Source organism: Fundulus heteroclitus, chromosome 6 (assembly GCF_011125445.2).
Source record: "Fundulus heteroclitus isolate FHET01 chromosome 6, MU-UCD_Fhet_4.1, whole genome shotgun sequence".
NCBI classification, from domain to species: Eukaryota; Metazoa; Chordata; class Actinopteri; order Cyprinodontiformes; family Fundulidae; genus Fundulus; species Fundulus heteroclitus.
In genome coordinates, this window is record NC_046366.1 from 13,037,869 (window position 1) to 13,053,878 (window position 16,010).

General features: G+C 40.0%; 2 protein-coding genes across 4 annotated transcripts in view; both read left to right on the top strand.

Moving 5' to 3' along the window:
- The first annotated feature begins 83 nt into the window (after positions 1-83).
- LOC118563336 lies at positions 84-1,618 on the top strand. Of its 3 annotated transcripts, none has more exons than XM_036137744.1 (3): positions 84-740; positions 958-1,230; positions 1,276-1,618. In XM_036137744.1, exons 1-2 carry the CDS (start codon positions 527-529, stop codon positions 1,191-1,193), a joined length of 450 nt encoding a protein of 149 aa, XP_035993637.1. In that variant the 5' UTR covers positions 84-526; the 3' UTR covers positions 1,194-1,230; positions 1,276-1,618. The 3 variants fall into 3 exon arrangements, 2 of the variants coding, with proteins under 2 accessions (XP_035993637.1, XP_035993638.1); XM_036137745.1 differs by having other exon boundaries at positions 958-1,229; positions 1,268-1,618; XR_004931152.1 differs by lacking the exon at positions 1,276-1,618 and having other exon boundaries at positions 86-259; positions 448-740; positions 958-1,229.
- A 2,973-nt stretch (positions 1,619-4,591) lies between these two features.
- The window catches only part of wu:fj49a02 (myomegalin), a 59,892-nt gene continuing 48,473 nt past the window's right edge, over positions 4,592-16,010 (top strand). The window contains exons 1-4 of the mRNA XM_021322618.2: positions 4,592-4,759; positions 6,931-6,977; positions 7,075-7,142; positions 12,348-12,458. Coding sequence (XP_021178293.2) covers positions 4,710-4,759; positions 6,931-6,977; positions 7,075-7,142; positions 12,348-12,458 — 276 coding nt within the window. The 5' untranslated portion in view covers positions 4,592-4,709. The remainder of the gene's footprint in view (positions 4,760-6,930; positions 6,978-7,074; positions 7,143-12,347; positions 12,459-16,010) is intronic.

A 16,010-nucleotide genomic window follows, 5' to 3' on the forward strand; every position in this document is an offset into this window, starting at 1 on the left:
CCATTTGAGACAGACACACAGACAAACAGACAGGCAGGCATGCAGACAGACACAAGGGCAGGCAGGCTGGTAGATAGAGAGACAGACTGATAGACAGATAAACAGGCTGATAGATAGATAGATGAGGTCTTAGACGTTCTGCTGACATGGAGAAAACTGCCTCAAGCCTCTCCAGCTTATCTGCTTGTTTTGAGTTCCACTTCCATGGACAGACATGCGGTGAGTCTATAACAAGAACAGAAATAAAGAACATTTTAAGGTGAGAATATTCAAGCAATTTAAAAGTCATTTACTTTTTGTCGAGTTTCCTCAAAAGCCTGAAAGTTCGAGTGCAGATAAAGTTCTTTCTTTTAAGAGTTCTTTTAGCCTATCTGCTTGTGTGTAGGGTGAAATGACAAATTCCTTAATGTATTCTTTGTTATTTATTTTGATGGAAAACACTGTCAGGCCGAATCCTCCTGCTGGATCCTTCGTGCACCGATAGCTCTGGGATGATAAGTGAACCCACTGACCGAAAACGGGCAACATGACAACAATGGATGTACCACTGGATAAACTAAACATTCGATACAAGGATGACGATGGCACAGTGCTTTACGAGTCTTACATACCTCCTTCTCGGGATGCCGTCCATCTCCCCAACTATGTCATCTACCTGATCATAGCCGTCTTCATCGTGTTGTCTGTTCTTTACGCCATCATTGGCCACCTTATCAAAGACCTCGTCCATGATTTTGCAGGTCTGTCATTTTATTCTCTTTTATCAGTCCAATGATGATAATGGATTATTTTTATATATATATATATATATATATATATATATATATATATATATATATATATATATATATATATATATAGATAGATAGATATATAGATAGATAGATATATAGATATAGATAGATAGATATATAGATAGATAGATCTCCCTTGATTCCCATTCTTTATTTTGTCCAGACTGCTTGCTTGGGGAGCAGCCTGAGGAAGTTGTGGTGAATTATTGTGAAGCCAAAGATAAGTTTATGGCAGACTGGTCCCCAGAAACATCGCCTGAACTGGAGGCAATGGCGCGGGCAGAGGAGAACAAGATGATGGACATGGACTTCATGAAAGCGCCTGCCATCTGGATCATCTCCACAGAACCACAAGGCACCAGGAAAGGACCCCGTGTGGTTTTTGGGAAGAGGCCTTAGTTGTGTTGATGAGATAATGAAAGCATTTAAAGCTGAATATATATATATATATATATATATATATATATATATATATATATATATATGCTCATGATGAAATCATTTAGAAGTTATGTGAAGGTATGTGCCTCTTACATGGTTTAAGACGCTAAACAATGAATTGGTCTACCGGACATCTTGTGTCTGCTTGTAGTTATTGCATCTAATTTTTGATAGTCTTTTAAAACATCTATCTAAACATGACCTTCCATAGACATGCATCATTGATATTTACAGTGAAAATGTGTTACTGTAACTTCAGAAAATTAATTTTTCCTCTAGAAAATCTTTCCAGTTAGAAGGATATCACATTGTTCCAGGGATGGATGTACCTGTTGTGTCCGGGTGTCTGTTTTTATTAAATAATAACAAATTACAATGTCAAACATGCATTTCTGGATAATTCTTAAACAATTCACTGTGGTTCGATTTACTGGAAAAGCACCAGACATAAATTCTGAGACTGGTTCAAATTGATTTGTTCTCAAACAAATAATTTCTCATGCATGATTCCTGCCTTAACCATGATGCACTGCCAATGGTAGTGATTATCATATTGTTTTGTGATTCTAAGAAGGAACATTATTCTTTCTCTCACATGATTAGTTTACAGATTTGAGGATTAATTTTGGCACAAATTCTGCATTCTTGCTCAAATCATTTCTGCACATACAAATGGTTTTTAAGAAATACTCACCTGTACACTGGGATCGCACACTGTCTCTTTGTCCTGCATTGTTTTACATTTCAATTGTTTTACTGTTAAATCACTGCTGCACTTTACACTGTAACTTTATCTTATCCTGCAATCTAAATTTCAAGCTGTATGCAAACGAAATTTCATTCTGTACGCACTCTGTGCATACAAAATGACAATAAAGTTGTCTAAGTCTAAGTCTAACAGCATCAATAGTGACTATAATTGATTTTTGCCTCTGCTAAAGGTATACCAAAGGCACAGCATCATGTGAATGACCGGACTGAACCTAAAGTCAGGAATGGAAAACATTAGTAATGGGTGTGAAATGCTAATCTTTTATCAGAAGAAAATAAGCAAAACTAGAGGAATGTAGAAAGTAAAATAAAGAATAAAGAAAAATAGGAACACTATAAGTGTGAATACATACAGCATGCAGCACTCACTAAATAACTTTGTTATAATATTTGCATCTGAAAGTAAAACAAAAATCTTAGTTTACTAGAGAATAGCTGAATAATTATTTCAGTGGTACTCCTCAAACTCCACAAAATATTGGCTGAGGACATTGGAGTTGGAAATGTTGCTGTTTACCATCTTGAAGAATGACACTGCTAAAGAATGGTGCTGTAGCGCTTCTTGTAATATTCATGATAACCTTGATGAAACCATCAAGGTCAAACCATCAAGCCATCTTTTCTCACCTGCTCTCATCTAATGTAAAGGTGAGACAGAAATTCATTCCATTTGTTTCCAGGGTTGCACTGCATGTTACTGTGACACAGTGTGGGACTGTAAGACAGCAGTAAAACTAGATTAATCATTTTACAAATAGTGGGCATTACAGTGGGCAGCTATTCAAAGGCTCCTTTGTTGTATGCGTGTGGGTGTTGATGGTACACTAGCACATAAAGTGCATCATACACCGGGCTTCTTTCTCTGTAAATATACTGCCATCTACTGGCTCATCAGTGTCAGTGCAAAATCCTGCTAACGTATATATATATATATATATATATATATATATATATATATATATATATATATATATATATATATATATATATATATATATATATATATATATATAAGATGATAATGTTGATGATAATGAAAAGTGCTAGTATGGATGTTTTGTCCATGGATTACTGAAACTTTTATGAGAGGGGGACAAAAAACATCCTCCAGTTCTTGAATGGCTAATATTTCAAATCTAAAAGCATTCGGTCCCCGTCAGAGGAAAGGTGATAAACCCTTTGAAAAGAACAGGTTTGAAAGGGAACTAAAATAAATATTTCATGACTAAAGATGCTTAAAAACTCTTTCATAATTCCAACAATAAGGCAAGGCAAGGCACATTTATTTGTATAGCACATTTCAGTACAAAGATAATTCAAAGTGCTTTACATGATTAAAACACAGGGGGAAAAAACAGAATAAAACATAAATAAAAGGTTGAAGGACATAGTGCAACTTTAAATTTCGGAATGTCTGCGTGTTCCAGGTACATTTGCTCTGCAATGTATTTTTTTGAGTAAGTTTAAACTTTTTTTTAGTGCAGAGAAACATACATGTCTTAAATCTACAGCAGAAATCTGTTAAATCCTACAATGTTGTCACGAAATGGCAGAAAACGGTCAAAAGAAAGTGAAATCATAACGTTGTTTTTTTTGTTTTGTTTTTTGTAAAAAAAAAAAAAGTGCAGCGCATCATGTTCTTGTAGTCCACTCAGCAGCCAGTTATACTACAGAGGTAATGACTGTGCAGCCTTTGTCCGAGAGAGGGCGCTGTGGTACTGAAAAAAAATGAAAAAGAAATCAAGCTCTCGAGAGTAATTTGTCGAGAATCTCAGCCTGAGATGATGCAACCATAAGGACATAAATAAAGCTGACTGCTGTTTTTGTGAGCTCTGTGTGGAACCAGCTCAAATAATCCCAAACTTATAACAATAATGTCTGAACGTCATCTATATATCGAATCCATCTTCTTTTCCCAAACACCTAGAACATAAGACATCATATAAGACCATCTCTAACATCTAGATACATCTTCTCTATTCGCTTATACCAGGTCATGTGGACTAATAGTGAACATCGTGAGTGGGTTTACGGGACATTGCAACCAATGAGGTCAAATGCTCTGTAAGAATGTTTAAATTATAGGGCATCATCAATAGGCACCCTATCCAATCATATGTATTGTATGCTTGCGAATCAGAGTTTTTGAAGCCATAACTGGGAACAAATCAGTTTTAATTGCCAAGTTGGGTCAACAAGGGATTTGACTACAGTTCCGCTTTGCTCTTTAATACAAAAATTAAAAAGGAAAGTAGAAATGTCTGAAATGTGCTTCTTGTATATATGTGTTTCTACAAAAAAGGAAGATATTGATTGATGCAAATAAGCTTGGCATAGATTTAAATCCCTTATCTGTTGTCTTACAACTGGTCACAATAATATTTCTCTGGAAGGATCTCGTCATGTGGAAGCAGGGGGTCTGTGATGTTTTTGTGGTGGTGGTGTGTGTGTGTGTGTGTGTGTGTGTGTGGGAGGGGGGTGCTGGCGGAGCTGGGGGTTCACCTCCTTTTCTTCATTCGGCGACGCGCATCCTCACGCACGCACGCACGCACGCACCCCCTCCTCCTCCCACCCTGAGCGCTGTGCGGTGCTGCGCCGCTGCAGATAGCATGCCCCTCGCTGGCCACCGGCAGCAATGAGCGACTCGGTCTGAAGGTAGCGGCTCTGCGGCATGGATGTCCGCTGACTGAAGGAGCAGCCTTTATGGATTGGAGCTCAACGTCGCCGGAGCAAATCTGGAGCAATTCAGGGAGGTGAGGCGGCTCTGTGTGTGTGTGTGTACAGAGGAGAGGAGAGGAGAACAGAGGAGAGATGGGGGACACATCGCAGCGTGGGAGGCGTTCTCATTGGACAGTTTATTTTATTTTTACATTTCATGCAAAACACAGACGACAATCTCTGGTTGGGGCTGCTATATGAGCGCATCTTTGTATCAGAATGGGGCTGATTTATTCATTACCAGCCATGTTTGATCAGCCGTATCATCACACAGCAGGCCATGGTTGTCTTTTTTTTTTTTTGCTGACAATATGTGGCTGCCTCTATTACTACATGGTGATGAGGCTGCTTTTTACATCTTTTTTTTTTTAGCAATATTTCCGTCAGAGCTTCTCTGTAAGTTAAATTAAAAAAAATCAACCAAGTTCTTAGTGACTACAATGTTGTATTATGTAGCAATATGTGACCTAGTTTGCAGTCCTGTACATAAATTAGGAAGTAAAAGGAAAAGTAGGCCATTTCTGCTTTTGGCCCAGGAACAACTCAACGCATTGGATCGGATCACATTTCTTCCTACTGTACATCCAGGTGCTAATAAGGCAGATAACATTATAAGGACTAATGAAATCAATAAACATTTTGACAAATAACCAGCCGGTGTGATGCAATGTGTAAAATGTAGGTTGCTGCATTATAGATCCCTCCCACACACATGCACTCTAACATCTATGGACTTTCCCAAAGATATTTTCATTAGGGAAACAGTTGTGCATTGACCTGCCCAACAGTTATGCTACATTTAGACCCCTTTTGCTAAGATTTAAATCTTTGGCACGCAGCAGCTGTCTTTACATTTTATGACCCAGCAGCAGCAGCAGCTGCCAGAGGAATTTACCATGCATTGACTCAGTGTGGAGCACTAACCTCAGCAATGTCGTCTGAAATCAGCTGGCACAAGGGCCTCTGCTGTATGTTGGGGTGTGTCTTTGAGCCTCCTCTATTTTACTTTGATTGTAAAATTATCCTTGCAAAAGCTTCAATAGCCACTGGACCTTTCCACATAATGGCACACAGTATTTTGTTGGGATATTATGTGATGGATCAACACATAAAGGGATGCATATTTTAAGAAAAACTGTACACTCTTCGCAACTTTTTTCTGTGTATGAACAAACAAAATAAAGCTGTAACCTATACTGGCTTACATGAAAAACGCATTTTATTTGTGAAGGAAAACTAACACTGCACATCACTCTATGCCTGGTGGTGGCAGCAGCATGTTGCTGGGATGCTTTCCTTCAGCACAGACAAAGAAGATGATCAGAGTTGATGAGAAGATGGATGGAGTGCAGTGGGCTGCCACTGTGCGGCGCCCGGGGAGCAATCTGGGGTTAAGGGTCTTGCTCAGGGACCCAGAGTGGCAGTCTGTGAGAGTTGAACCCAGAACCTCCAGGACACAAGCGATATGCTCTACAAACTAGGCTAACCTTCCAAGAGGACAACAACTCAAAGCATTAAGCCAGAGCTACAGTATGTTCAAGTGATAGAATGGACCAGTCAAAGTCCATCCCTGCAGCAAGAATGTTTCTATATAGCATTGACTCAGAGGGGCTCAGTGCAAATGTATAGCTACCACACTTTTCAGATATTTTGCTTTAAAGTATTTTGAACACAATGTATCAGTTTCCTTCTGCGTCACTACTAGGCCTTCAAAACAAAACAAAAATAATATAATATAATATAATACAATGAGTTTTGTAGCTGTATTATGAAGCAATGTGAAAAAGTTTAAAAAGTGTAAACACGCATAGATCTTTATTTTTGCCTTGTATTCAGTTCTTTCCAGTACTTGTGATCAGATGGTGCGGGGAGTTTCCAGTCCTGGTTGCTAAGCAGTAGGTATTTAGGATTATTTGAACTCTGACCCTCAGTCAACCTCTCCAAAGACCTTTTTTATCTCCCCTGCCGGGACTCCCTGATGAGCTCTACATCCCTACAGAGATGCAAACGAGATCATGCTGTTTTCGTGAAAAGGGATATGGTTGTATTTTAATTCAAAAAAAGGTGTTCTTCTACAATAAAGCATGGGCAATTGTTAATTGTTCTTTTATTATATTGGAAAATACTGAGTGTGAAGCTTTGTAAACACTTGTTTTTTGGTGCACTTTTGTGTAAGTTATTTATTTATATGCTCTTTCTCTGACAGTACCGTGGAGGGGAATTCATCATCTAAGACCGCAGGTCACATGACAGGTAACCTTTATTTCATCCTGATGTAAGCAAACAAAAAAAACTTTCGTCTTTTGCATACTTTGAATATTTGTGTGTGTGTGTGTTTTCTCTTATTTAGATTTGTGTAGTGATGAAGCAGACAACTCTCCTCCTCTTCAGCTTCACACACTCAAGCAGTTTGAGCAGGTGAGACCTTTGCTTCCCGCTTCCCAGTGGTACATTTTACTGGGTTTAAACCCTCTGCAAACTGTAGATATGTTTTGCTATGCCGGTGTACAAGTGATGTCCAACCGCATTTTTAAGGAAGTTATTTAAGGACAAGGAGGAGATGTAATTAGGTGTAGCTACAATTCATTAATACCTTCTCACACACATACTAACCGTATAAACTGGTGATCTGATTCAGTCATTTTCTGAGCTTATTAGTGGCAGGGTGAACTTTACAAGAAGTCCAAAACAAAAGTACCAAGAAACTATATTTGCAATATTAAACTTTATTGTAAGTTCTCCGGACATTAAAGTTTTTACCTAAACTTATAAGTCACTCTCTTTAAAAGCATTCCCATATGGATTTTTTTTATTTATTTATTTATTTTTTTTTTTTTTACTATTATAGCATTTTGGTAATTGAATGAATGAAGGATTATTTACTGTGAACAAAAAACAAAAAAGGAAATAAAACCGACACAAAAAGCAAAATTGTCACAATTATGATGATGATGATGTTTTTTTCCTATTGGGGTTTTACCATTTACTGTAGGTTAATTTCTCTATGTTTATATTTGTTGCATGTTTTTCTATGTTAATGCATTTCTTTACTTTTAGCCTTCTAGTTGATTCCTGCACTCATTTTTACTTGGAGTCTTGTGTTTGTGTCCTCAGCTAGATGATCTCCTTTTATCTCTGTTCAGCTCCATTCATGTCTTCTTCAGTCTGTCACCCTCAGCTTTAGCCCCATCTAATTCAGTCCACCTGTTGCATTGCCATCACACCCATGTTCCCCACCTGTCCCCCCCCCCTGCTATTTAAACTCCCATTTCTCTTTTGCTCCTTGCTAGATTATCGTTTGCCATGTGATGTCAGCCAGATCCACAGTTGTGATGCGCCAAGCTTTTCCATGTTCTTTATTAAACCTATTTTCAAGTCACAGTGCTGCCTCTGCCTGCATATCTGTAATTGGGTCTAACTCCTAAGGAACACACTTCTAACAGAATAATCCAGCCACACAAAGACCTGACAAAAGGATATTTATTTAACGTGAGGAGGAGAATATTATGTCATTATATCACATTATTATAACAGATGCGGCAATTGATGGCATGTGAAAGTATTTGGCAGCATCTGCTAAGCAGTTACATTTTTTGGAAGATCTTGCTCCAGTCCGTCCGTCCTCTACAATTCAATGAGAGGATGTAGCAGATCCACAAGGCAGCTTTGGCAGAGTTTAACCGTGGTCCACCTTCGCCTGAGTCACAGCTCCCACACTGCAAAAACAGAGCTAAAAATAAGTAAAATGTTCTTAAAGTTAGTATATTTGTCCTTGATTTGAGCAGGAAAATAAGATGATTTGCCAATGGAATAAGATTTTTGCCCTTAAAATAGGAACAAATCATCTCCATCACCTTATTTCAAGTGCAGGATGTCTAATTATCTTATTTTAGGGGTCAAAATACTCATTCCATTGGCAGACAATCTTATTTACCTGCTCAAATCAAGGACAGATACACTAACTTTAGGAACATTTTACTTATTTTTAAATCGGTTTTTGCAGTGCATCTGCCTCTAACTGTCTAGCTGACATCCCAGCTTCCTCCTCGTTCAGCCCCATCTCCTCCACCCCTTCACCAGGGTGGAGGAGATCAGGCCGCCCAAGCTACAAGACAATGCCCAACCGCAGCCCAGCCCCCAGCTAGATGGCCCACTCCTCCTCCAAGTCTCCAGATGGCAGTCAGAGAACAAGGGTGTGAAAAGACCCCAAGCCTGCCTCCGCCAACTTAAATGTTGTGTTCTTTTGTGTTGTTCTCAGGTGCATTTAAAACTGGGGGGGGCACACACACATCCCGCCCAGAACCGTCAGTGTCAGTATGCAGTTTAACATTTGAAGACAGGGGCAGGCACCAGCAACATATATAGATTTACAACATGCAAATTGTTGTTTTTCTTTGTCATGCTCAAAAGTTTCAGATCATCAAACAAAAGTTACACCAGACAAAGACGATCTGAGGAAATACTGAAGGCAGTTTTGTGAACAGCAGTTGTCCTATTGGGGGCAACAACTGGCATCAAGCCATCAAATATGGTTCAAAGATACTCAAATTTACTTGCAGTAAACAGTACATTTTCACACTATTTTAAAAGATGAACCTTAGTGTTCATTTCAGATAAGTGCACATTGAGAATCATTAGAAAAAAAGCAGCTGCTGCTGTAGGCGGTGCTGCTGAGCCCTAGGAGGCGTGACCAACCCGTCGCCCACAGAGCCAGAGTCCCTGACTTGGCTGCAGTACATGGATGTGTCACTTTTCCATCTGACACACACACTTCAACACACGCACACAGACACACTTAGACATAGGCTGTGTGCCGTTCATCCAGAGCTGAAACACGTGTGTGTATGTGTGTATTCTGGGAGATAAGGCGATATTATCCCGTGTGAATTGTTAAAACTAACTCTATATACATGATGTCACTCCTGATGTCCCGTGAGGACTCAGTTTGCCGCCTTGCCTAGCTTTGTCCTGAATTATTTAGCTAAAGGAGGTAATGTGACACTTTAATGGACACGTTTACTGAATGAAGTGATGTAACTAATCTGTTCTGGTCACTGTTTTATCAGTTCCTTTCATTTGGTTCAGGAAATCTGCTGCTCGGTTTGAGACAGGAAACGGACACATTTCACGAAGCTCCATGCTCTGTTTTTACTTTCTACTCTCTTTGGGTTACTGATATCTCCGAGGGACAGTAAGGGATTCACTGTTCTGTAAGATTCAGGGCACCTCCCTATTAATAGCCCCGTGGCTCCGAGGTCCCAGTTCTCCTGTTTCTTCTCCAGCTTCTTTATACTCACCTGTTTATCCCCGTCCCAGCAGCTTCTCTAACTTTAACTCTGCGCTGGTCTGATTTTGTCAGAGCTGTTTCTGTTTTGGCTCAGCTGTAGATGACATGGTGGGCAGAGGGCTTAGTGATTGTTCCTCCAAGCAAGAACATCCTTGGTTCAAATCTAGGTGTTCCCTTTGTCCAGAGAAAGATATGGGCAAAGTAGGCCAGAGCCCTGGTTATGTTAATAAACGGCAGCATCATCTGGCTTTTGGGACATAAAATGTCACCTGGCCGGTCGGGAAATGACCCAAAGCTGAAGTGTGAGTTTGAGCGATACCAACCAGATATATTTAGACTAAACTCTACACACAGCTTGGGCTCAAAAGCTCAACTCTTGGACAGGCCCTGGACTTTCTCCTACACCAGGGTTGCCCAGGGAGGGAGGCTCACCCCTGGTCACAAGATACAAGCAACTAATAGGAGCTTCCTGCATAGGGTGGCTTTAGTCAGGCTTAGAGATGAGATAAGGAACACTGTCAACTAGGAGGACCTGCTGCTGTTCTGCATGGAAAGGACTCTGTGGAGGCGGTTCAGACGTCTGGTCAGGATGAGTTCTGGACGTCTGCTTTTGAAGCTTTTCCAGGCACATCCTGGTAAGGCCTCCAATCTTCTACAATGAGCTGGAGTGAAGGATATCTGGGTTTCCCTCACAGTCTGTGACCTGATTTAGGATAAGTGGAAGACACAGGATGGACGGATGGTGTTTATTATGTGTATTTTTTATGAACAAACAGAATTGATGGAGAAATTAAAAGAAAAAAAAAAACTTGAGCTGTTGACCAGACCCTCTATTTAAAGGGGACAAATCATGCGAAATCCACTTTTTTAGCCCTTGAATATATTTTGTTGGGTACTCTGAGTTTCTAGCAGTGCAGAAAACTTGATTTTGTCTCCAGGAGCTGCAAAGATATCTTTATATTCCATTTGGTTTGTATTTTTTTTACAAGCCATTCAGTTTTTTTCTGCTCATTGTTAAATTTTTTAATATGATGCCATAATATTCACTACGGAGCTGCTAAACAAGGTCATGAACTTCCAGTTTACCAATTTCGCAAAATCCACCATTTTCATGTTTTGTAGTCCAAGCTGAAGGACGCTGAGCCTACAAGTGGATAAGTCAAAATGTTTGGTTGTTCCCCTAGCGTACTACAAAAATGGCCGAACGGGGTGGAGTGGAATGCTCTGAGGCCTGGAGGGGGGCTGGATGTGAAGTGCCTCCTTTAGATTTAAAGAGACGGCTCCAAAAACGAGGTGCTCTCAGATGAACCTCAGAACAGGGGCAAAAGAGGGGCTGTGGGGCAACAAAAAAGAGCAAATTCAGAACAAAGCATTGCAGTTCCACTTTACATAGCCCATATCTGGATGATTTCAATGTGAAAAGTCTAAACTGAAAAGCATGTTATGTCCCCTTTAAAGTAAGATAGCTTAAATAGCAAGATAGATTATTCCTCTTGGCCATAAAGTGGCTTGAACTGAAACCTAAAACCAATTACCAAGGTCGATATGACTAAGTTGACATTGATTCTGATATGATAGATAAAAACCTGTTTACTGTATCACCAAACTGATTGGTTAAAGGAGGTTTTCTTCTGACTCATTTAGCTGTGATTGACTTGGCTGTGAGTCCACCAGTGAACCTGATATCAACAGATAAATACCCTCTTTCTCATCGAGCCCCTGTTTGTCATTTCACATCTCCTTTTTAGCAGAGCGATAAGATTTCCCTTCATGCTGTGTCGCAACAGGCCTGTCAGCCCTCCTCCTCCCTCCTTCCCTCTTCTCCGCTTCCACCCGTCTCCCCTGGCGGTCTGGGATTCCTGGGATGTCTCCTCTTGTAAAATAAGCTCCTGTCCCATCCCTGGGCAGTCCACAGCCCACCATGGAGCTGCTGCGGCTGCATCTCTGACGGCTGTGCTGCAGAGTAGCTCTCTGCACTGCAAACGTCCGCCAAGTCTCAAGAGTTTGGGCGTTTGTGCGATTGTGTTAGTTTTAGCGTGTCTGTGGTTTGGAGACAGCGTCCTCATGGCCTGTTAGAGGCCGGGACGGCGCTTTGTGCGTGCTTACCTTTTTGACAGCATGCCCTCATGGGGACGGAGGTAGCATGACTGTCTGTCGCAGGACTCTTAAGAGAAGGACAGGCCGTGACAGTATCTGTCCTTTAACATGGACTCGGTATTCTGCCGTGATGCAGATCCGTCCAAGACGGCTGTTTGTTTCTGATCTATTACGGACATGTTGAACAGTGTCGGTGCTCTTTGACGGTCATGTCTAACGGTTACCGTACTTTATCGCAGCACCTGAATGACCTGAAGAAGGAGAACTTCAGCCTCAAGCTCCGCATCTACTTCCTGGAGGAGAGGATTCAGCAGAAGTACGAGGAGAGCAGCGAGGATGTCTACCGTACGGTGAGTGGGAGAGCGGCCGACCTGAGATGGGAGGGAGCGAGGGAGGATTCTGGCACCAAGTAGCTGATCTAAAGAGACTAACTGTGCCTTAGATCAGACTTGGCGGTGTTGAACAGATGTTGATTTATTGCCTCTGCCTGTTAGCACAGCTGTCACAGTGATGGGTTTAGGTGCCGTACCGTGCCCTGTGTTCTGATAAATGAGAACATTTCTTTGATGCATCTGTTAATGCATGTTCTTGCTTGTTGGCCTTGCTTTTCATTGGTGGCTAACCCAAAGATTTTGTCAAGATTCGGTGCATATTGGTCAAACTGGACTTCGATTCCTCAATGCTTAATTTTATTTTAGGCATGGGTCAATAACAGGCATCAGGTTATATCAAAGTTTTAAAAAGTTACATTTTCAAAATCACAAAAATCTAGATCCAGAGAACCGACCTAAGCAACCAAAGTTTTCCCCAGCTGTATAAACCATAGAATAACAGTGCCGCTGTAGGTACCAGATCGACTCGGGTGGTCAGATCTGCTTGGGCGCTTCCCGATGACGTCATCATATGGCAAATCCACTCAAACAAACTACATTATGCCCGCGGTCTCCATTTCTTACAAATCAATTTTATTTTGTTAATTTACGGTTATTTTCCAGTAACTTAATCGAGACATGAAAACTTTTAACATATTTTTGGAATGCTTCTGTGGTAGTCTGACAATTTAATCGGTAATTTTGCCGGATCAAAGTTATATCTTAAGAGAAATTTCCTTCCTCCAATTTTTTTTTAAAGTTGTGAAGGGAAAATAAACCATAAACTCTTTTAATTTTTAATAAACGTCTGCAGCCATTTTAATTTTATCACGGCATTCATCACTTTAAAATCAATAACATTTGTTCCTCCTTTTTCTACTTTTTCTACTGATATTACTATGTCGTTTCTTTCTGATCACATGTTTTTTATTATTCCAGATGTAATTGTGATGAATTTAATTAATTTTTTATTGTAGTATTTGGTATATTTAAGATATATGCTGCATAAATTAATCTGGCTATCCCTCCCGTTTTTGTTAACATTATTCTTCCACAAATTGAGCCAACTGTAAAATATTTGTTGATTTTTTTTTTTGGTAAAATGGCTTGAATATTTGTTATATCATTTCCAGTGCGGTCCTTGTTAATCATTACAGCTAAATATTTCACCTCATTTTTATCAATTAAAGTCGGTTGATTATTTGAATTGCTAAGATTTCACTTTTTTTTCTATGTTCATCTTTAAGCCTGAAGCTTTTGAGAAAAAAGAAACCGCTAGATTAACTTAATAAAATTGATTCGTTACAAATGCAGACCGCGGGCTCAATGTAGTTTGTTTGAGTGGCGTTGCCATAATGTGACGTCATCAAGAGGCGTAAGGCCCATGGCGAATTTCTTCGTAAAATTGTCCGTTTACAAACCGCAATCCCGCTGTCGAATAAAACCTACACCCCGCTATAATTACTTTAGTAAGTTGTCCGGACCAATTACAATATGTTGAATATACCATGTATAGTGACGTCATCAGAAGGCGCAGGACCCGAGTCGATCTGGTACCTACACCGCCCGTCCACCACCTAATGCTGGCACCACCGGTCAGCTGCTTGAACAAAAGCTCTTAAACGTTTAGCAAGATTTAAATTTTATCTGGTTGGTGATAATTCAGCTTGTGCAAAACATGGTGAGGAAGGGTAAGCTAAAAGAGTGCAACCTCTGACTTCTCTTTGGTTAGCCCTTTTTTATTGAAACTACCTTTGGCAAGCTTTAAGTAAAATCATCGATTAGATTTTTATTCAATTTTTGTGTTAATAGTGATGCGATAGGGGAGAACCAGGGTTTTCTTACTAAAGCTTTTATCATACTATGAGAATCACATATCGTCCAATACCTAATCGCATTTCAAGTGTGGATGTGGGTTCATGATGGAAGATCCATCCAGAAGAAAATGTTCTGTGAGAGATGAAAACAGAGCGGCCTTTTCTGATGCTTTTTAATTTCAGGCTAAAGCAATGGTTTCTGATTAGATGTCATCCTTGCCCTACACACCTGAATCAAAAGGCTAAACTGCCTCGACATCATTCAGTCCAGCTCTGCAGAGCTCATATTTAACTGGGATGTGTTGAAGCAGAGACACATCTTGCAGGACACCGGTCTTAAGGGACTGGAGTGTGAGACCACTGGGCTAAAACGCTGTATTAAAGGAAAAGTTCAGAATATGTGACGTGAGCTTCAGTCATCAGGTTATACCCAGATAGCATCTTACCTGGGGTTGATAACTCACAGGGTGTCTCATTTCGTATAAATCCAGATTACACGGTCGAAGGGATAAAAGCTAACAACCCGTCAGAGAGGGGACCACGTAGAGATGGCTAATGTGATTATCTTAGTTTGTGAAAGATTCGAAAATGTTGTTAAGCTGCCAAACCAGAGAAATTATGAGGTTGTTATTTAAGGCAAATTAAATGCTATTCAGTTCTATGCACATGTTTAACTACATGAGTCTTGATTTACTCCGAATTCTTCAACTTAACAAACGTAACATGTAGCTGGTGAGATGGATACTGGCTTAAATGATTAAATGATTACTATAGTGAACATTTACCATTAGTTTGCAGTAATTGTTAAACTACATTTTATGGCTGCGTATTTAAAAGACTTAAGTTTGTAGATTGTCCATCAAACGTCTTCTTATGTCCACTTTTCAAGTTCTGATCTGGGCACCCGGGGGCATTCATACAATAATAACAATGTCAGTTTTCATAGTTTTCTTTCAGGCACAATAGGCATGTGCTTAAATTGACTGATGCGATATAAGAAATAAACAGCCTTACCTTCATGTGATGTTACCGAGCTGCTAAGTTGAAAACCTCTGAAGAGAAAGAAAGTTTAGCATACTTTGGACTTTGCAACTGTACAAGCAAGGCTTTTTGAAGATGTTTTGTCTTCACTACGTTCTGGAGGACAGGAGAAAACCTTGCCTCCAGCTGCTGTCAGCTTCTTTGCGGCTAATAATTAGTTAGTAAACATTTAGCTGGATGCTTAACAGGTTAACGTCATCAGATTGGTTTTGATGCTTGTATCCCACCAAAACAGCAAATAAAAATACATGATTACTTTTTCTTCTATTTATAGCATTAATATCATTACTATAGCATTAATAAAACGCCTCATTACGTGCTGGATTGCATCCTGTGTCGCCGCCATATTGGATGGGTCTCTCCTACTCTGGGCTGGCATAGGAGCCGACAGGAGTAATGGTAGAGGGAGCAACTTTGCCCGTATTTCTTCTGCAGCTTATTGCTGCAATAACTGGTTATAATTACTGAAAGTATCACGCGGTGCAGAGCACCATTTTGGGCTGAAATTAGTTCTGAAGATGAGTTTTTACTTGGTGAGAACAATGTAGACGGAAACATTTCCTGGAACGTGAAGCTTTACATTTCCAGTCAGATAACCTACCTGTTTGAAAGCTAAAGTTTGAGAAACAGCTTTGACTTCAACCGCTATCATATTTTATTGCATGCTCTGTTG

What these genes read in the sequence shown, in the direction of transcription:
- LOC118563336 (XM_036137744.1), top strand. Translation starts at nt 527, where the DNA reads ATGACAACAATGGATGTACCACTGGATAAACTAAACATTCGATACAAG. An exon ending in CCTCGTCCATGATTTTGCAG is followed by an intron (nt 741 to 957) that starts GTCTGTCATTTT and finishes TATTTTGTCCAG; the next exon opens with ACTGCTTGCTTGGGGAGCAG.